Source organism: Ambystoma mexicanum, chromosome 8, assembly GCF_040938575.1.
Source record: "Ambystoma mexicanum isolate Mex_15411 chromosome 8, UKY_AmexF1_1, whole genome shotgun sequence".
NCBI classification, from domain to species: domain Eukaryota; kingdom Metazoa; phylum Chordata; class Amphibia; order Caudata; family Ambystomatidae; genus Ambystoma; species Ambystoma mexicanum.
Window position 1 is genome coordinate 153492299 of NC_090929.1, and position 21865 is coordinate 153514163.

Genomic DNA, 21865 nt, shown 5'->3' on the forward strand with positions numbered 1-21865 from the left:
AAAGCAGAGGCGGGACTCGACAGGAAATCGATTTTGCACTCGATTCAAACGGTGGGCCGATCACCACCCGTGATCTGTCAGATAAAAAAGAAGCAAGCCACTTCAGTGCACTGTCTCTCCCCCCGTAGCTACTTAATCTGGACAAAAGAATATTGTGGTCCACTGTTTCAAAAGCTGCTGATAAATCCCCCAAAATTAGGACCCGGCTACCAGCCCGGTCGACTGCCCATCTTAGATCATCTACTGAAGCCAAGACAACTATCTCTGAGCTATAGCCAGGTCTAAAACCTGCCTAGGCAATATCCAGCCATCCCTGCGATTCTGCCTGCAGTTGTTGATGTTCTGCAGCAAGACTTTCCATTAGTTTGCTGACATAAGGAAGAAGTGAAATGCGTCCACAATTAGCATAAGCGGAAGGGTCCAAAGAGGATTTCTTCAGTAAGGGAGTCATGGCAGCCTTTTTTAGAATAGCTGGAACAGTGCTAGACTCAAAGGGGCTATTAACGATTTGACACAGCTCCTGCGCAATCACTTCACTGACTGCATTTAGAATCCTTGCTGGTCAGGGATCATAGACTGGTCCTGCGGGTCTGCCATTCACCATAACCTTCAAAAGGTGTGCTGTGCTGATCTGAGAAAAAGCTGAAAATAGACCCCCAGCAGTTGAAAGGTCCAGGATTACCTTTGGATTATCGGGGAGCTGCGACTTAATATCTAATACCTGAAATTCCTTATTTATTTTGTCCAACAAGAACTCACTCAGTTCTTCACAGAAATGTTGAGAGGGTTTCATGGTCGTTTTGATAGCCACCGCTTCATAGAATTAATTCAACATGTTAATAATGTCCTGGGTTATATTTGGACTTGAAAAAATCCAGTTGAGTAATATCCTTTTCTTTCCTATTAATTTCTTTTTATATGAGAAGAGGGCCCACTTACATACTATTTTAGAATTTTCCGCCTTACTTTTTCCACCAAATTCTCTCTGCCCCCTTACTTTCTGTTTTTCCCCCCTTAGTAGACAAGAGAACCATTCATTGTTCTTTTCTTTGTTTTTCTTTTCGTGAGCCTGGTGCCAACTGCTTCACTGCCTTGGAGTGGTTGTCATAAACTGTCTCCAATAAAGCTCTCGGTTCTACAGAGGAGTCTACTGGATTTACATTATCAAAAAATGGTTTAAGCTTATCTGCGTCTATATTATCCCAGTTATGGAATTCATACACCTCCCCGTTATCCTGATGAGGTGTGGGGTAAAGCTCTGACCGATGTTTGTGAATGCGCAATTGCATTAATCTTCCTTCTCCAAGATGAGACAGAGTGGGAAGGTTTCCAATTCACCCTCCTGATCGAGAGACTGGGAACAGTTTCCAATTCCTACTCCTCGGACGGGTAGAGTGAGATGATTTTCATGTCACTTTTGTGGGCCTGGGAGAATGGGATTTCACCCTCTTCAATCTCCTTGGCCAGGCAGGGAAGGACGTTGCTATCCTTACCCTCTGCTGTGCAAAGGGGGATGCTACCACGTTACTCTCCTGATCAGGGTAGAGTGATATGGTATTCATTTCCTGCTCCTGGGTGGATGAAAGTGGATTTGATTTCACTCCCCTCTCTTCAGTGGGGCACAGTGGGATGGTTTGCTCTTCTCACTGTTAGCGAAAGGGCTGTGTGATTGTTTCCCCTTCCTTCTCTTGTGTGGGGGAGAGTGGAATGGTTTTGACTTCACTCTCCAGAGGTGGCGAAGAATGGGATTACTTTCATTTCACTCTCTTGGTCAAGGGAGAGTGGAACAGTTTATACTTCTTGCTCTTGGGTGGGGTAGAGTGAAATGATTTCCATTTAGAAGTCCTGGTCCTAACACATGGGTCTTTAGCCTGTGGCTCTCCAGGTATTTTGGACAGAAACTATAATGATCCCTCACCATTGACTATGCCGGCTATGTCTGATGGAAGTTGTAGTCCAAAAGATCTGGAAGTCAAAGGTTGCAAACCCCTGGACTTGCGGATCAGGGTTTTAGCCACTTCAGTGTCAATAGCCTGGCAAAGAAAGATGTCGTCCACTCATGGTGGGATGTTTCAACTTACCTTTCCTGGGCAGGACAGAGTAGGATGGGCTCCACTTCATTCTCTTAGGCGGAGGAGAGTTGGATGGATTCCACTTTACTCTACAGAGGAAGATGGTTTCTTCTTCTCACTCCCAGGCAGAGGAGTGTGAAACTGTTTCTGCGCACTGCTCTTGTGTGGGGTAGAGTGGGATGGCTTACACTCTACTCTTCAGGGTGTGGGATGGTTTCCATTTTACTTCACTAGGGAGGGTAGAGTTGGATGGGTTCCATGGTTACGCATACACAATTTCCCCTTTGGGCAATGCCCCATAGCCAAACTCTTTCAACAACCAGAGGAGGTATGGAACAATTGAACAGACAGCACAAGTTCGCTTGTTATGTCCAAGAGAACTGAATTAATTCTTCAAGCTCCACACCCTGCCACCAATGACAGTACCTGAAGATTACGGTGTCAGACTTAGTGCAATCACTGGTATGGCTCACCTGTGGCTTCTTTTGAGAGAATTTGCCATGCTCCTTTCCCTGATGACTCTTCTGTTTGGTGCAGGACTCATGTAGGTATGGGCGAGCCTCACGAAATGCCACCCGGCCTGGTAGGTGTATGCTCAGGCTAGGTGACCCCTGGAAGAACCTCCTAGTGCAGGGACAAAACCTCCCAAGGGAAGGAAAAAACCTGTGAGCTGCAGCATGAGCGATGATTCAATGGAGCAGAAGATGGCAGGAAGCAGAGAAGGTAAGCAGTCTGGGAATCCACGGGATATGAAGAACCAGGAAGACAACAAATGGTGGGAAGCAGGAGGAGCGGAACTGAAGGAACAGACCAAGAGGCAGCGGGAAGGTAATAGGACCTAGGAAGGAACAAGCAACAGAATATACAAGCGCTCCGAGCTGGGTAACAAAAAGTATACCGAGTGTTGAGACGCACTTGTACGATCTGAATAAAACCTGGCCTAGTAGGATTGTTGTCTCTCTCTCTGTCACGCCGCCCGTCCTGGGGTCTCCTTACCCGCTACGGCGCTCCCCGTCCTGGAGGCTGTATCCTCGTTTTCGGCTTTGGGGTCCGGGGGCGTCCTGGGTCCCGGGCGCTTCCGGGTCTCCTACGCGCACTACATTGCGCATGCGCGGGCGCCCGCTCTCTGCTCTTCGCGCATGCGCAGTGCGCAGGATGCTCGATTCCGGAGGGTATGCGGCTCAAGCCTCGTTGTGGGGTGCCCGATGCCTGGGAGACGGCACGGCTTGCGTTGCATGCCTCCCAGGTGCTGGCGGGCTTATTTAAGGAGCCCTGATCCTTTTCCAAACCGCGTCTCAACGCGGTTTGTTCGGATCGTGTCTTTGCTGCCTTGCATTGCATTCCCGTTGCCTGGGGAACCCTTGCCTTCCACCTTCCTTGTTCTGCCTGGGGAACCCCTGCCTACCACCTTCCTTGTTCTGCCTGGGGAAACCCTTTCTTCCTCCTTCCCCGTCTTCCTCAGTCCTTCCTGCTCCAGTGGTTCCGCTCTCCCTCCTTGGTTCTGGTCCCCGCTCTGTCCTTCCTGGTCTCCTTACGCTCTGAGTCCTTCCCACTTGTTCCGTGCTCCTCTCCTTACCAGCCTGCTCTTGTTGCTTCCTTGTCATCGTCCCTGGAGGGACCGTGCTGCTTCCAGTCCCCGGACCTGCCTTCCATCGGAATCCCACTAAGGATCCGGACTATCTGCTCAGAGGCTCCCCCTGCCAGTGCTTGCACTGTCCTGACGCCACTCAATCAGGGGTGAGCCAACCCGTGGCGTTGGGAGCCGGCTCACCTCCACTCCGGTTCTATTTGGGCTGGTGTTGGGCTGGTTCCCCGCGCCATCTATCACGTCTATCCGGATCATCTGACAGCCTGGCCTCATCATCAAGGAACCCAACCGGACGAACAGGTACGCAGCGTTCTCGTGACGCTATTTACAACAGATTGAGACGCCTGTCTTCTGACACCTCGGACTCTACGATGGAAGAGGATCCGGGTCTTCGTAACGAACTTCAAGCGCTTCGTGCCGAGATGGCGGCACTCCGTCAGGAAAACATAGCCTTGCGCCAAATGGTGACACAGAACGTTGGTGCCATTCCACAACCTGAAGGTCCCATGGCTCACACAGCTCCCATCAAGTTTGATGGAGATTCCCGCCGTGTGGGTGAATTCTGTAATCATTGCCGCATACACTTTCTCTTCCGTTCATCCCATTTTACCAATGACAAGGCCAAGATCGGATACATATTGGGTAACTTATCTGGTAACGCGCTTGCCTGGGCAACTCCTTTGGTCGTTACTAATAACCCAATCCTGGATGATTTTTTAGCCTTCGAGAAAGCATTCTTGGATGTGTTTCAATCCCCCAATCTGGCCTCAACAGCACAGAACCAACTGATGGATCTACAACAAGCCAATACCGACATCATCTCTTACATCAGCCGTTTCCGTCAATTGGCAACAGACTCCTTATGGCCAGAGGTAACACAAAAGACCTTGTTTCGCCGGGGATTAAGAGAGGAATACAAAGATGAATTGTTGCACATACCAGAACCAGATGATCTACAGAAACTTATCGAACAAGTTCTGAGGATAGACCAGAGGTTGACCGAGAGAAAAGGAGAGAGACGACGGTTTGAGAAGGGAAACCCCAGACCACTGACTCTTCCTACTGGGATATCAGCACCTTCGGATGCTACCCAAGAACCAATGCAACTGGGAGCTGTAAGGGGCCCATTGTCGGAAGAGGAGAAGAAGCGCAGAAGAAGACTACGACTGTGTTTATATTGCGGAGGCGCTGGACATTTTCTGGGAACCTGCCCTCTACGTCCTATCAAGAAAGGGTTTCCCCAGGCAGAACAAGGAAGGTGGTAGGCAGGGGTTCCCCAGGCAGAACAAGGAAGGTGGAAGGCAAGGGTTCCCCAGGCAACGGGAATGCAATGCAAGGCAGCAAAGACACGATCCGAACAAACCGCGTTGAGACGCGGTTTGGAAAAGGATCAGGGCTCCTTAAATAAGCCCGCCAGCACCTGGGAGGCTTGCAACGCAAGCCGTGCCGTCTCCCAGGCATCGGGCACCCCACAACGAGGCTTGAGCCGCATACCCTCCGGAATCGAGCATCCTGCGCACTGCGCATGCGCGAAGAGCAGAGAGCGGGCGGCCGCGCATGCGCAATGTAGTGCGCGTAGGAGACCCGGAAGCGCCCGGGACCCAGGACGCCCCCGGACCCCGAAGCCGAAAACGAGGATACAGCCTCCAGGACGGGCAGCGCCGTAGCGGGTAAGGAGACCCCAGGACGGGCGGCGTGACACTCTCCCATTTCCCCTCCCTTGCATCGTCGCACCTTGAAACACTTGTGTATAGGCACGTTATAAATGCCATATCATATCATTCCAGTCAGCCATTGTATAAGTAACCGCGGGCTCAAGCAGCCAGTGTAAGATTGGCTGAAAGACTAGAGCACTCGATCCACTTCTGAGTGGATAAGCGGAGCGCCATGTTGGAAGGGAAAATGGCACCTGTCAACTGAGGCTTCAGCTTCTAGGAGGACAACAACGACCAAGGATGGTAGGGCATAACATAGCGGTCTTGAAGTCAAGTAGCTAAAAATGTGCCCTTCATGAAAAGAATGCCAGCCCTGATGCATCCTATATCTGTGCCCTTTCATGCTCTGCAGGACTGGTCTGTGACATCACTTATTAAAAGAGGCACAGAGCCTCATTATAAGTGTGCCGGTCCGGTAACAACAGTGCGGTAAGCCTGCCGGACCGGCACACTATGAGTCTCCGGGAGGGTGCCGTCCCACCCGCCAGGGTTGGACCTGGCGGGCGGAACGTCACCCGCTCGTAGGTAAGTCCAGCTGCCTCATGGTTCGCCGTTTTCTATAAGTAGTATGTATGAGGTCTGTTCCAGTCAGTACATAGGACAGTGTGGATAACTGGCATGAGGTCCCTGATGGGTGGGACATCTCTCCTTGATCAGAGGTCCCTATCCCACACCCTGATTGGAAGGCCAGGGTGCCTGAGTGCCTGTTTATATTTCTCTATGTCATTGGTTAAACTCTCACACTTGCTTCTGTCTGTCCTGATTTCCTATTTATATTCAGAGACCTGGCTAGCTTTGAGTACCCTGTTCTGAGCCACCAATCAATCCTTTGTTTTCTGTACTTCATCTTGAAGTAATTCATATTCTCTATGAGAGTCTTGCGTGACGCGCACATAGTCAGACGCTTTTCTTTCAAGATTACACGTTCTCTCTCTTGAGCGTCTCTATAATGCGCTGCCTGTGATAGGTCAGCTGCTGCTTGCTTCAAACGCTTCAAAGCTACGCATTCTCTTCCCTAATTCTGGTCAGTTCCGGAGAACCTGACTGACCCTTTTCTGCATCCATTCTCAACTGATTCTCCTTCTGTAAGAGGCCACTATTATCCTGGTGCAAGAGGTCTTTTTCCTTAATCAGTTTTATTTTCGGTTGTTTCAGAGCATTTACATCTTGGTGTATCTGGTCAAAGACATTCTGGGAATCAATCAATTTTATAATTAACTGTCTGTTTTCACTTTTTCATTTATGGTCTGTTTAAAGGCCATAATCGCATCCAATAATACCCTATTGTGACCAGTCTGGTCATTCAATTGGCATTGAAGGCGGCCTACAGCTTCCGCACCCTCTTTACATGTATCTTGCAGTGCAGCAAACTCTATTTCTTGTTCTGCGTTGGCATGTAGGTGGTTTTCTAGGACATTTTTGAGTTGTTCAACAAGATCTTCATGTTTGAGGTCTAAAATCGGAACTTGTAGTAGCCTATCTTCTAATTTCTGAAGTGATTTCTGGGCCTGTTCCAGGTCTTCAGTCTGATTCAGCATACTGGCCTCTTTATTTTGCAATCGCTCTTTAATTAATTGCAAATGGAAATATAAATGAGCCGTGAGCTGAGCCATTTGAATCTGTTCTTCACAAATAGTTTTGGCCATGTAAAATGCCTCTAATGCTTTGTGTAACCTCCTACCTTCAAGCCAAATTTTCAGTACTTACTGATGTAACCTCTTGCATCATTCTAGTTTGCCAGCTTCAAGCCTCCATCTCTGGCCACTCATCACAAATGAATAATTAAGCTAGGAGATGTTTCCTGGCTTCATCAATTTCAATTGCGCTCATTTGAAACATTTCTTTTTTTAAATGTCTTTTTTACACTCTCTCTGCACAGAGGCAAACATCTCACATTTTATTCCTGCTAGATTTCCACAATCAATGCCAAATCAAATGCCAACTCAAATTAGATTGCTTTTGCATTAGTCTGCACAATCTTATTTCTCCATACACCGCCCTGATTCTCAGGGGTCAAACTACAGTGGTACTTTAACAATTGCATGCACAACCTGCCATCCACCTTAATGCGGTTACACTAGAATGAAATGCCTGTCACAATGCACTTGCCACGAATCAAAAAACAGCAAGCAAGATCCCGGCTACGAGCCCCCACTTGCAACAATATATTTAGTCACTACCCTTAACATGGGGAGTTTGTCCCCCATTGATTAAAGTCCCACTTGATGTATATCATTGGTTTGATTCTACTTGCCCTGTGTATGACTCGTATAGAGCCACATAGATCTCTCCTCCTGTTCCCCCAATAAGACAAGAACCAGGCAGAGGTACAGAAAGAATAAATATTTATTAAATAATAGCTTTAATGAATATTTGCACCAAATGATCACACCATGCTACAGAGTGGCACAAAATAAAGCTTCAATACGAAAACTCACTTTTTGGGATTTCACTTTTGGGTCTTGTGTACATGGAACACATGACAAATAAACCGTTCATACCTCCTGTTCCACCAACCCCTGAATGTCAAAATTAAACCTTACCTTGGAACATTACATGGTCAGCATTTCTTAATAAGGTTTAGATTTAAACCAACTTCAACCTTTTTCTATTTCCAAAAACAATTTCACACATGCAGTGTTTTGTTGTTTAATGTCCCTGCACACTTGAAAATGCTAGCAGTTTTAAAAACACAACAGACATTTGATAACATTTTGAAATGATAAAACCCTTCTTCCTTCTTCACCCTGAAGCAATGCAAAATCTCTCTTCTATCAGGGTCACTTTCTCATATCAGCAGAGAGTGTACATTTTCCAATTAGGAATTACACTTTGTTTCTTTAGCACATCTCTACCCAGCACCACAAACCAAGACCTATGCTTAAAGGCCAGATCTGAGGAATGGTGACAGTTAGGAAGTTAGTTTTTAGACAAAGACACCCCTTCCTTTAGGGAATTCTGGGGTTGACAAGGAAAAAAGGGGTACCCAATTACATTAAGAGTCTATAGTTTTTATTCACACTGGGAAGGAGTTTTGTTCATTTCAAATGTTAATAAAATACTGTTATTTGGCTATAGGGGATTTAACCTCCAGCATTCACCTTTCTCTTGGGCTCTCATTGGTCATAGGGCCTAGTCAGCCTTTAGTCATTTCCAATTTCTGTCTCCAAGGCAAAGTTAATCCTGCAGCAAGTTTTTAGTCATTGCACCAAGATGGTTTCAGGCAACTTCCTCCCACTCTGGCTTGTCCATCAATTTTTTAACCTCAAAGCCACACCTCCAAAATATTGAAATCAGGTGGTGTTAACTTCTTAGCTCTGAATTTTTATTGGACACTTATGGTACTCTCCTCTCCCAAGGCCCAGCCCCTCTCCATGGATAGGTCCTCAGAGTATATAGTTGAAATGATGGGAAAGAGGAACACACCTACTAGCCTTTACATTTTTTATATCAGTTTTGCACTCAAAAAGTCCGAAGTGGCGAAAACATTTGTTTTACACATACACATAACAACATATTTTTGGGTTCCTTGAATCATTGTGGACTTATTAAAATGTCTCCCATCTTGGCAGGAGGTTGCAGGTCCAACTGACTTTTTTTGCACTTTACTCACAAATAATAAAAGTCATTAATACATAGTTACACCATTCACTAATCTACTACCTCACTGAGCTTCAGCCTCTGGACATTTTCTGGGGAACTAGAATGTAGCTTTTAACTCTTGTCCCCAAGGTCAAATTTCGATGAAGGTTGTGGCAACAGAACAGCATAGAGATAAGCTTTAAAATGATACTTGTCCCATTTCTCTAATTATCACGGTTCCAAGGTTAATGGGCAAACATGTTTCCTTAATGAAACCACTGGCCACATAATTACATACGGTGTCTGGTCATTTTTTTGAATAGAAAAGTTTCGAAAGGCAAACTTTCAAATTTCTTTTTTTTCGAAATACAAAAGTTTTGAAATGACAATTTGATTGAAAAAATTTCAAAAGTTAGCCTTTCGAAACTTGGGTTAGGGTTAGGGTTGGGGCTTGGGTTAGGGTTGGGGGGTGGGAGGGTGGCGTGGGGGTTGGAGGGCCTGGGGGGAACCCCCCAATATACACTAAAACCTTGCAACGTTGCATGGAGCTGTCCAGTGCTGGAATTACAGGACTAGACAGCTCCATGTAGCGTTTCAAAGTAAAAAAAAAGGCATTTAAATGCCAATATACACAAAACACTTTGAAATGTTATATGGAGCTATCCAGGCCTGTAATTTCAGCACTGGACAGCTCCAAGTAACGTTTCAATGTTACAAACAAAAAGGCAGTCAAATGCTACTTTTAACATGTAAAAGTGCATTTCAGTTTAAACCAATCCATGACTATTGTCGATGGATTGGTTTCGAACGAAATGCACTTTCCATGTGAAACATACCATGTCGTAGCTTTTGATTTCAAAACTTTTGTTTCGAAACTTTGGCTATTCGAATCTTTTGATTCAAACAAATGACCATAAACCATTACATACATATGATTCTGACCATCAACCAGCCCCCTAGGTTTAATTTCTTGTTCGAAGTTTCATTTCTCTTGAAAACATATGCTCTAGACTTTGCGACTCCGTTGTTTATTTCAGCCTGGTGTAAAGTCATTAGCCTTTGTTCTCACAAGGCTAATGGGCGATCCTGTTGCTTATCTCAGAGAACAGGCCCAATAAAATTCTTTTCTGGTCACATAAGCGTTCTGAAAAGAAACTGAGCCCTTCCCAGGAAATAGAAACTTTAAGTCATGCCTCTAGCAACTGACACTTACATTTGTGAATGTTACATTTCCTTGGGCACATGAGGCCTGTTTAATGTGGCAGCTGAAATGAAATACTGCTTTTTCAATCTGTTGCATTTACTTTTCATGTGAAGCCTTTTAATATCTCTCATCATTACATCAATGCCCGCTTCACTTTATGATCTATGTTTGAATGGTTTAGGCCAGGAAGTGTCACTGTTAAACAGTTCCTTTCCTTCCAAACTATAGAATGCCGACATTTTCAAGAAAAGTAGGCCTCCTTCACATGTAATGAAATGTACTTTCATGGCTTTGAATTTTGCATGCAGGGCCCATTTTTTACTCTTACTTTTCAATGTACACAGCATTTTAATGTGTGGTAGTTGCGAGCAAAATGCTGCTTTTCATTTTTCTTCATAAGGTAATGAAAGGTAGTCCTTTTTTTTTTAGTTCTTTGGCATTAACACAGGGCTCTTTTATTTCAGTTTCTGGAAATAGCATTTTGATGTGGCAATTTTAAAATGAAATGCAGCCTTTTTGTCTGTCAGTTCACAGTATGTTTTCTAGATCTTACACTTTTTTTAGGTCTCACCTGCCTCAATGCATTTCCTTTTGCCTTCGGCCAAAAGTATCCCACAGGCCCTGCCATAAAGGAAAAAGACTAGAAAAGGGGCAAGGGTCACATAGACAAGGCTGCTAACTTTCTCTGTGAATAAAGAATGCTGGCAGAAATGCATAGGGCCATTTGAAATGTTGCTGCTAACCTTATTGACTCCTTCAGCGTGACATGCATTGCTAATTTTGCTGTGATACACGTAGGGATACCTGCAGTGGAGCAGGGTGTGTTATCTCGAACCATGTCATGGAATTTGGAAGTACTCATGATAAGTTGATATTTGTGGCTGTGCTGAATAACTAACTTGAAGATTGTGATATGATATATGATAATTTATTTATTTATTTATTTATTATTATTTTTTTTTAAAGTTGCTTCTTAATAAGTTTACTTCAGTTTCTTAGTTACAGTTACATGACACTGAGACATCAGGAATAAAACAGATAGATCACCGGCACCCATCACCCAGGGAGGGAGGGACCAACTGAACTAGTTACAGAACACTCAACACAGCATTCTCACACTCATACATCAACATTCCACTTGACACTGGCATGATATCTCTGAGCACATGACCAGCTTCAGCAGACTCAGACAAGTCAGATACTTTATTTATATTGCGCTCGTACACAAGTGTTTCAGAGTGCGACAAAGCAAGGGAGGGGCACAGGGGAGAACAAAAACAATGATCTTACTAGGCCCAGTGACATGAGAATGCGCAAGTGCATGGGAAAGGGAAAGGGGAAAAGTGCATGGAAGGGGGAGAGTGGAAAGTGCGGCGCAGAGGATAACATATAAAATAATAAATAAAAATAAATAGATTATAGAGGCAATGAACTGTGGTAGTGCAGCCAGCAAGTGTTGTATTTAAGGCAGCAGACTGGGAAAGTCTGATAAGTGCAGAGAAAAAGGAAAATGGGTGTGTGGGGAACTGTATAGGTACAGATACAGTCCCCAGTGCAAGGGGTGGCGAAGAGGCAGTGCAAGAGGGTGGAAGGGTGAGCAGGTACCTGGGCCCAGGGGACAGAAGGAGGCCAGGTGCACAGTGCCAAGAGAGCAGTTCAGCAGGGCAGAGTGGGAGCAAAGGCAGAAGCAAAGAGGAGGGTCTTGCGGAACTTCTGGAACCGGAGATGGTTCTCCTCAAGTTTTAGAGTGGCAGGGAGGCTGTTCCAGAGGGAGGCCCCAGCCGAAGACAGAGATCTACCCCAGGCTGGTTTCTTTGAAAAACGACGGACCCTGAGGGAGTTAGAGGTAGAGGATCGAAGAACTCGAGAGGGGAGGTATTTGCGTAGGGATAGCTGAAGGTATTTTGGACCCAGGCCCCAGAAAGCCTTGTGGACAATGCAGAGGGTTTTGAATTGGAGAGAGTTCAGAGCTGGAGAGATGCGATCCCAGTGCTTGAGGCCAAAGACAAGTCTCACAGTCCTGTTCTGGATTAGTTGCAGAGGGCGGAGAGTAGAGGCAGGTACATTTCGAAAGAGGCTGTTGCAATAGTCAAGCATAGAGAGAACCAGAGCTTGGGAGACAGTGAGCTTCTGGGGGAAGGTGAGGAAAGGCAGTGAACCTCTGAGGAGGTACAGTAGGACATTTGACTTTTTAGAGACCTCGGAGATGTGGGCAGAGAAGGAAAGTGTAGATGACCCTGAGATTCTTAGCCTCGCAGGTGGGGATAGGAGGAGGGCCAAGGGAGGCCGGCCAGAGAGTGAGGGGAAAGGATAGTGAAGGTGTGCCGATGAGGAGGATCTCCTTCTTGCTGGCATTCAGACAAAGATCATTGGCAGCACACCAATCTTGAATGGCAGTTAGGCAATTGTGAACTGTGTAATCATGTCAACAGATTTTTTAGTGCTATCTCAGTGCTTGAATAGCACAAGGTAGCCATGTAGTAGGGAAACATGGATCTGACCCTTAATGGACAGATCCCTTCCTTATCCTCTTGTCCATAAGCATCCTCATTTATGCCAAAACAAGGGGCCATACAGCGCTTTGTTCAACATCTAGCTCTTAATACTGCTCCTATAGTCTCAAAGCTCTATGCACATGTTTTTGTTCAGCTCAGATCACCAAATAACACCTCTCTTTAATTGGGGTAGGGGACCCGAGTGTTTTGGGGTTTGTGTCCCAGCCATGTTTTAAAGTCTTTCTTTTGTAGTCTAAATCGATTTCCATGCAGTGCTATCAGGCCCTCCACCTTCATAGGTAATGGGGAGCATAGGTCTTTAGGGTCCACAATGCAGTCTGGACCATACAGCAGTGTCAGCCCCAGAGGGTTTTACCTAATAGACATTAAATAATAGCTAAAATGCTGTTCCTTCTGTCATGCCAAAACTAAACATGTACCCATATCCTGTAGAGTCTTCCCAACTACAGACACTGATCTCCTCCACATCGAGGTTAAGGGGTAGTACCTATTACCTTCAAGATAAGTTGCATCAGGTCCCTGTTAAGAAAACCCTCCTTAGATCCCAAAGTGCTCAGTAACTGCTGTTGCATTACCATTCTGTCCCCTTAGCCAAAGTGCTTTTAAGTGAAACTTACCTGGTTTAGGTACTTGATCCACAACAAATGCGCAGAAGTGTTCTTGGGTGCATTCTGCTCTCAATGGAAAGCTATTGAGTGTGGGGTTCTTCAAGAATCTCCCCTCTCCATTCTGTTCACAATGTCCACTTGGCCGCTCCTCCGTGTGATATATGCATTCAGCTTGGACTCTCATTCTTAGGCTGATGGCAGCCAGATATAGCTGAGCGTGGATGGGAGACCAGACCAGACCAGTTCACCAATGTACACTAAAGATTAATTCCTGCCAGGAACATGATGAACCTTGATAGGCTTCAGCTCAATGTTGGTAAAACTAAACTGATCTATTCGGGTTGGAGAGCGGAGGAGAGACAGTGTGAGAACTATTCCAGGTAAAGATAGTCTGGCTACTTTCTTCCCATCATCTCTCAAGCCTAAAGGAAATTAGGGTATTTAGGGGTGGTACTGGAAATTGACCTTCCTTTGTTTTGCCCCCATGGTGAAATCCAGCTTCTTTCAACTCCTGACCCTGAAGCACTTAGAGTTATCTCTACCGAAGAAAGATGGGCTTTTGTAGTAGGTGCTCGACATACTCATGGCCGGGCTAACGCAATGGGTTGTATGCCAGCCTCCGGCATACCTCATTTATTAACTACAGTTAGTGCAGAATGCTGCAGTTCTGTTGGGGTGTGGTCTAAGAAGGGGGGATTATTTTTCACCTCATTAAAGATCATTCAATAAGAGGGTTGTATTTAAGGCGGGTTTCTTACTTTTGAGGCCTGGTACACTTCTAGGCCATGCTACCTCATCAATAAGATCACACCTTGTGTCCCATTCAAGCACTCCAAGGTAATCTTCCTGTGGTTGCTTCTTTCTTTTAAAAAAAGAATCACAGGGAAGGGAGTTCAGCGTTCAGGGTCCCCTGCATTGGATTAATCTCCCCTCACTTTAGGTTCTCCTGACCTGACCTTCTTCTGCTCTGCTTTAAAAACATTTGTCCTTCTTCTGGTCTTCTTCTCTGCTCCTGACTAGCCCTGATATCTGTGGATTGGCTGTTCCGAGGACCAGAACCTTGAGTCAGTAACCTCTCCGCCTTCATTCATTCACTCAGTCCCTCACCTGATAGTTCACACACATGACGATCTCACACAGCACATCTGCCATTTTTGGAAAGATTAACGGTTGTACGGGGATGTACAGATGTGCATTCCCTTTACCATCACCACTCCCTCTCACCAGTTCAGGGCTGAGACCAAAACACACTGATATAATCACTCCTCACACTGGACAGCATGTGATACTCAGTCCCACAGCTTCAAACACTCCTCACCCACCCTATGGCAGAGAAACCCAGACATACAGTTTCAGCCACACTGTACAGAAGTACTCTGGTGAGTATCACAGGCAAGCTGCCTACTCATCACACAGTATAATAAAAGGCCAGATGCATGTTTGTCCGGTGCAATCATGCGCAGTAGAGACTGCCCAATTCACCTGCTGTCACTGCTAGAGAGAGAGAGAGCTGTTGCCTTAGGAATAATATGAAATACTCTTCTCGACACTTTGGCCAGTGTACACATGCTTTCAACTAGTCCTAACAGAATGCAGAACCTCCCGGTCTGTAGTGGTTTCACCGATACCATTATTATAGATGATTGTGTGTCCGTGGCAATTTGATCACCACGACATGAGATATAATAAGATAAGCGAGAGTGAAGGGGGCATGCAGCAGGGGCGAGACAAGGGGGAAAGGGTGGGTGGGGATGGGGCAATGGAGCTATGGGGTACTCCCCTAGAACAAAGAAGACAACCATTAAATGGTAACAATGACATTGCCATAATTAATCAGTCCACTAAACCATTGTGGAGGTGAAACCCCCAAACACCCCAGCCTCCCATTCACAGGCGATGAGAGGAGACACTTGCTGTATCACCAGAGAGCTCCATGTCATGTTGCTGTCTGGGAAAGGGCCACTAGCAATGAATATGGACTACGGTATGCCCTTTTTTGTGTTTTTTAGGCATAACCGTTCTGTACCCCCTTACCCTTTCCTTCACCAACATCTAATCTCCATACCTCTGTTTAGGGGAGTGAAACAGAATGCCTCTGGCAGTGTCTTTGCTGGCGGCCTTCACCACCGGCATAATAAACTCATACTCTCCTGGCATCTCTTGGTGATTTGTAGAGTGCTGCACATAGGCAAAAGCTGCTTACAGGTGGCAAGAGGTCCATGATCTAGTCTGGATCCCAAATAGGGAAATCCCGTGCGGCAGGGTGGTCGCCTGCCTAATGGAAGGAAACTATCCTACGCTGCTGAGCCCGAGCATGCGCTGTGCCCCGCCCCTTTTCCCCCATGAAATTCCAGACGTCACACCACATGGCCTTAGAGGCTGATGATTGGTCTGGTACTTTTTTAAAGTATCATTTATGAAATAATGCTGTGCAGGGTTGGACTGGCGTATAGGGCAATGCCCGAACCAAAAAACCCAAAATGCTAGTACGGGCCAGATTTTTGGGGTCTAAGGAGGCCACTTTTTAGGCCAATGCGGACCAGTTTGATGAGTTACTTCACTATGTGGCTAGCAGTTTTGACCAGTGTTGCTGAATAAATATTATTTAAATTGAACAATTTGCATCACATTTTATTAAGAAACTCCCCCTTGGGTACTACTCAAACAGTCACAAAAGGAATGAAGTGCCATTTGCAACTGTCGGCCACTTTTGAATTGGTGCCCGAGACAATTTTATCCCCTAGTATGACCCTGATGCTGCGGAAAACTAATAAAAATAATTATAAGAGGTGCATACCTAGCAAAAGCATAAAATCAGCATCTGAGCTGTTATAGGTGGCAAAGCATTGGGGCACTCCTTGCCCACCGCATCGCCGCACTATGCCCCAACTTTCAGTGCTATGCAGATGATACCCAGCTCATTTTCAGGCTACCCTCAGCCTCCTCCTCTCCTTCGCTCATCCCTGACTGTCTGTCTGCTATCCAGGAGTGGTGTGCCGCCAATGACCTCTGCCTTAATGCCAGTAAGACTGAGATTCTCCTCATCGGCACACCCTCTCCCTCCTTCCCTGCAGCTCTCTGGCCGGCCTCTCATGGCCCTCTTCCTGCTCCCACCTGTGAGGCTAAAAACCTTGGGGTCATCTTCGACTCCACACTCTCCTTCTCTCCTCACATCTCTGACATCTCTAAGAAGTCACACTATCAGCTGCACCTCCTCAGAGGTGTCGTTCCCTTCCACTCCTTCCCCCAGAAGCTCACTGTCTACAGAGCTCTGGTTCGCTCTAGGCTGGACTATTGTAACAGCCTCTTTCTAAATCTTCCTGCTTCTGCTCTCCGCCCTCTGCAATTTATCCAGAACAGGACTGCAAGACTTGTCCTTGGTCTCAAGCCCAGGGATCGTATCTCTCCAGGACTGAAATCTCTGCACTGGCTCCCAGTGGCTGCGAGGATTAAGTTCAAAACCCTCTGCATCGTTCACAAGGCCATCTGGGGCCTGCAGCCTCAATACCTTCAACTCTTCCTAAATATCTTCCTTATCGAGCTCTTCGCTCATCTGCCTCCAACTCCCTCAGGGTCAGTCGCTTCTCCAAGCAACGAGTTGGTGGTAGATCTCTCTCTTCGGCTGGTGCCTCCCTCTGGAACAGCCTCCCTGCCTCCCTGAAACATGAGGAGAACCATCTCTGGTTCCGGAAGCACCTCAAAACCTTTCTCTTTGCTTCTGCCTTTTGTCCTCCTCTCCTCTGCTGACCTCCTGGCTGTTACCGGAACTACACTGGCTACCTGGACACTCTCTGATCTCGGGCCCAGGTGCCTCCCCGCCAGCGTCACACACCTGCACTGCCCACCTGGCAACCCCCGCACTTGGGGACTGTTTCTGTATCCTTACAGTCCCCCTACCAGCCCTTGACACCTGATGCCCGCACTTACCCATGCACTTGCCACATGCTGGCCGTTTATTTATTTATGTATTGTTATCATCTTTCCCATGTATTGCACTGTCCCTACACCCTTCCGACGCACTTGCGCGATCTGACTGACACCTGGCCTTATAGGATTGTTGTGCGTCCTCCCTCTGTTCCCCTCTCTTGCCTCGTCGTGCCTTGAAACACTTGTGTATAGGTGCGTTATAAATGCCATATCATATCATATCATATCAATTACCACCCCCTGCTAAGACACTCCTGCTGACAGCTAAAGCGATGCAGCCGTATTGGCTCCATTCTCAGTACTCTCAGACAATGGGCATCAGCACAGGTTTGGCTGTAATTCCGTCATTTTTCCACAAAATTACCGACAAACTCGTTTACCCTTACCACCACTCGTCTGACAGATTTACCAGTCGATTACAAATGGCGTCCCAAAGGCGTTAATCCCCATTTTTGCATCCCATAGGGCACAAGTGGCGACACAAAGGCGTTAATCCCCATTTTTGCATTCCATAGGGCACACGTGGCAGCATAAATGGTGGCACAAAGGCGTTAATCCCCATTTTTGCATCTCATAGGGCACAAGTGGCAGAAAAAAGGGCGTTAAATCCCATTTTTGCATCCCATAGGGCACAAATGACTGCACAAAGGCGTTAATCCCCATTTTTGCATTCCATAGGGCACACGTGGCAGCATAAATGGTGGCACAAAGGCGTTAATCCCCATTTTGCATCTCATAGGGCACAAGTGGCAGAAAAAAGGGCGTTAAATCCCATTTTTGCATCCCATAGGGCACAAATGACTGCACAAAGGCGTTAATCCCCATTTTTGCATTCCATAGGGCACACGTGGCAGCATAAATGGTGGCACAAAGGCGTTAATCCCCATTTTTGCATCTCATAGGGCACAAGTGGCAGAAAAAAGGGCGTTAAATCCCATTTTTGCATCTCATAGGGCACAAGTGGCAGAAAAAAGGGCGTTAAATCCCATTTTTGCATCCCATAGGGCACAAATGACTGCACAAAGGCGTTAATCCCCATTTTTGCATTCCATAGGGCACACGTGGCAGCATAAATGGTGGCACAAAGGCGTTAATCCCCATTTTTGCATTCCATAGTGCACATGTGGCAGCATAAGTGGTGGCCAAAGGCGTTAATCCCCATTTTCCATCCCATAGGGTACAAGTGGCAGCACAAGGGCGTTAATCCCCATTTTTGCATTCCATAGGGCACACGTGGCAGCATAAGTGGTGGCACAAAGGCGTTAATCCCCATTTTTCCATCCCATAGGGTACAAGTGGCAGCACCAGGGCGTTAATCCCCATTTTTCCATCCCATATGGCACAAGTGGCAGCACAAGGGCGTTAATCCCCATTTTTGCATCCCTTAGGGCACAAGTTGCAGTACAAAGGCATTAATCCCCATTTTTCCATTCCATATGGCACACATGGCAGCACAAGTGGCAGCACAAGGGCGTTACTCCCCATTTTTGCCTCCCATAGGGCACAAGTGGCGGCACAAAGGCGTTAATCCACATTTTTGCATTGCATAGGGCACAAGTGGTGGCACAAAGGCATTGATCCCCATTTTTGTATTCCATAGGGCCCCATATGGCCCGAGGAGGATTTTTTTAGATTTACAGCAAGTGGTAATTCTGCCATGGAAAATCCACCAATTTTAAAGGTTAAATTGAGGATTTACCTACCAGCTACCAGCTATGTGCTGGCGGTAAGTATTCCGCTTCACCTCCAAATTCGTAGTTGGGCGATGCAGGAAAGTGGCAGCATGTTGGGGGATAATTCCATTACCCCCATTTTCCACCATTGTTTCCCAGACTGCCGAACTTTTAATGAGGTCCAGTGTCACAGCGCTTGGCCAAACTGTTGTAATTCTTAGAATAACTCAGCCTATATCCTTCCTTCCAGATTCAGCCAAGAGACCTCCGGACGAAGGACATAGCCTATCAGTATGTCATCCTGGAAGCCAGCAGTAAAAGCTTCACAAAGGAAGAAAAAATACCCGTTACTTTCCAAAATGGATTTCTCTTCATCCAGACGGACAAGCCCATATACACGCCAGACCAGTCTGGTAAGGTCACAGCTATTTTTGGGGAAACTTACAAGTAAAGCAGTGCTGATTAAAAAAAAAAACGCAGAACGTGCCATTTTAAAAGAACCGCAATGCAAAAATGGCTAATTGCAACATAATTGGAAGGTGGGGAGAGTGCTCCCAGACATGCCTACTTTGCATGTGCAAAATGAGTGTGCCTTGAAGCACGGCAATGAATTGGCAATTGGCAATGCAAAAAACATTCAATAGTACATTGCCTGGGTCCCTACCAGGCATAAATCAGATTTTGGAACACAAGAAAACCTGCATGAACAAATGTCACTTTTTAAAAACATTTATCTCAATTTGCCTTGCTTCAACTGCGGCTGCCATTTTTTGTTTATCAGTTCTACTTGCCGGTGAAAAGTGTGGCGGCCAACAACTACGTGTCCCGATTTTGTGAGTGTTTGTGAATCAGCATACATACACACGTTTTGGGACATCGCAGGCTACATCTGGACCTACTAAACGTTTCACCTACAAACGAAGATCTTTGTGAATCGAGACCCATATTATCGTTTCCTATTTGGTGTTTTTTATAGCGTGTGTGTGCTTTGCATCACTGATTGCATGACTGGGGTTCCAATAGGCTAATCTCACCTTTTGATCCCAGCATTCTTTCTGTCCAAAGGGGCTGTGCCTACCACAGGTGGGTGACCTCTCTTGAATGACCTTGAAAAGCTGCCTTGGGTGATGCCCAGCATCGAATCGAGGATCCTCAATGAGGTGTCCTATGAGTTCTGGAAATGCCCTCTAGTGACACTACTAAGCAGGATATCACTCCCAGAACCATACTATTAATGCCAGGGGGCCTCTGGGTGCCTACGCTGTTGCTCTGGATCATCAAGATCAGCGTTATGACCTCGTGTTCTAATGGACCTGATCTAATTGGTGCAGACACGCACAATCAATGCGATGCAATCTTGCAATGTGGTAAGAAGATCATTCAGGAAACTGAGAAATCATTAAGCCAATGCAGAACGGTGGGTGCGGGCACCACCATACATATGGGATAAGGGCTCCGGATCATTTTATGTTTTGGAAGAAATTCTCAATTTGAGATTAGAAAAAGGGTGATGGCTTAAGAGGGTAATATTAAAGCGGCTATCGTAGTAAAGCAGAACTACGATCATCGAGCAAGTGTCTGTGTGAGCGTGTGAGGACGTAGACTACTTCCTGGACAGCCTGCATAGTTGGTAAAAAGCTCAGGCTTCATCACACGTCAGCACGTTTCTACCATGGCCCAAGTTCAACAGCTGATATCATCATCCACTACCATTTCTTGCTGTTGCAACATATAACACATTCACCTGAACTTTGAGTGCCATATGTCTGTGGGTGGTCTGGGTGGTGGCACTATGATGACTGGCAATGCAACAACATATGGTCGCTTTCCACCTCAAACCATAAGAGCACAGCAGCTCCTTCAAAACAAGCCTGGCTCGATTGAGCCTCAAGACGCGGCATCATGCTTTCCATTATCTGGAAGACCTCCATTGTCTGCTGCCCACTATCACAATGAGTTAAAAAAGTTATTAACACCCTGGCGGGGGGAGTCAGCCAATCACATAGCTAGGAACGCGGGCTTCAACCGCTGGTACAAGCCCGCGTTCCATGCCGCCTGATGGCTGGCTCCCCCTGCCGACATCTTCCCCCCAACCTTGTTTCCTTTTAGTTTTATTTTTTTCAGCCCCCACCCCTACTTACCTTATTTCAGCGTACGCTCCTTTCCCTTGTTCCCGCAGGCCACCATGGAAAGGGAAGAAGTGCTCCGTATTGAGCCCTGCATCCCTTTCCATTATGACCATCTTGAAAAAGGATTTTCCTTCGTAAAACGTGAGGCTAGCATTGTCCCATTGTACGAAGAAAAATCCTTTTTTGTTTTTTGGCACCCTGGGTTACTGCTTTGGTAACCCAGGGTGCTAATAGCCTTAATCCACGGTTCCAGCCACTGGAACAGAGGATAATCGCCCAGAGCCCTCGTTATCTGCCCTTGCTTTGCTCGGGCCGATAACTTTGGCTGCTGGGCAGTTATCCCCCGTTCAAGCCACTGGAAGAGGGGATTAACACTATATTGTTGATTTACCGGGACATACACAACCATGGTCCACAGGCTCTGAAAATACATTTACACACAGATGTTTCATCTAAACCACTAGCATCAAGGCACTCTGGCTGCCTAGATTGCACCTTTAGTGCCATGAAGATGCCAATCTGTGGAACAGTATTGGAACCCAAGCCTCAGGATACGGATAATCACCTCATTCCGTGAAAACCCTTAAAGAGCGTACTCCATCCCAACTTAAATTTCCTTTTACTTTCAATTTGTTGTTCATTCAGTGTGACAGGGTAACCAAATCTTCCCAACGGCAGGAGGCATTGGGGATGTTACCACTGAAAAATAGCAATGCATCTTTCTCTGATTTGGGGAGCAGCTGTGTTCCTCTATTGAAAACCTTTTTTTTCTAATGTTTTATTGGTTTCAAAGTCAAACAAAATATATTGGAAACAAAAACAATGTAAAAAAACCTTTAACATTACAACAT

At 46.3% G+C, this 21865-nt stretch overlaps 1 protein-coding gene across 2 annotated transcripts in view; it reads left to right on the plus strand.

Moving 5' to 3' along the window:
* C5 (complement C5) overlaps positions 1-21865 on the plus strand; it is a 478994-nt gene that overhangs the window by 92698 nt on the left and 364431 nt on the right. For both annotated transcript variants that reach the window (XM_069609527.1, XM_069609526.1), the window contains exon 3: positions 19136-19298. In XM_069609527.1, coding sequence (XP_069465628.1) covers positions 19136-19298 — 163 coding nt within the window. The remainder of the gene's footprint in view (positions 1-19135; positions 19299-21865) is intronic.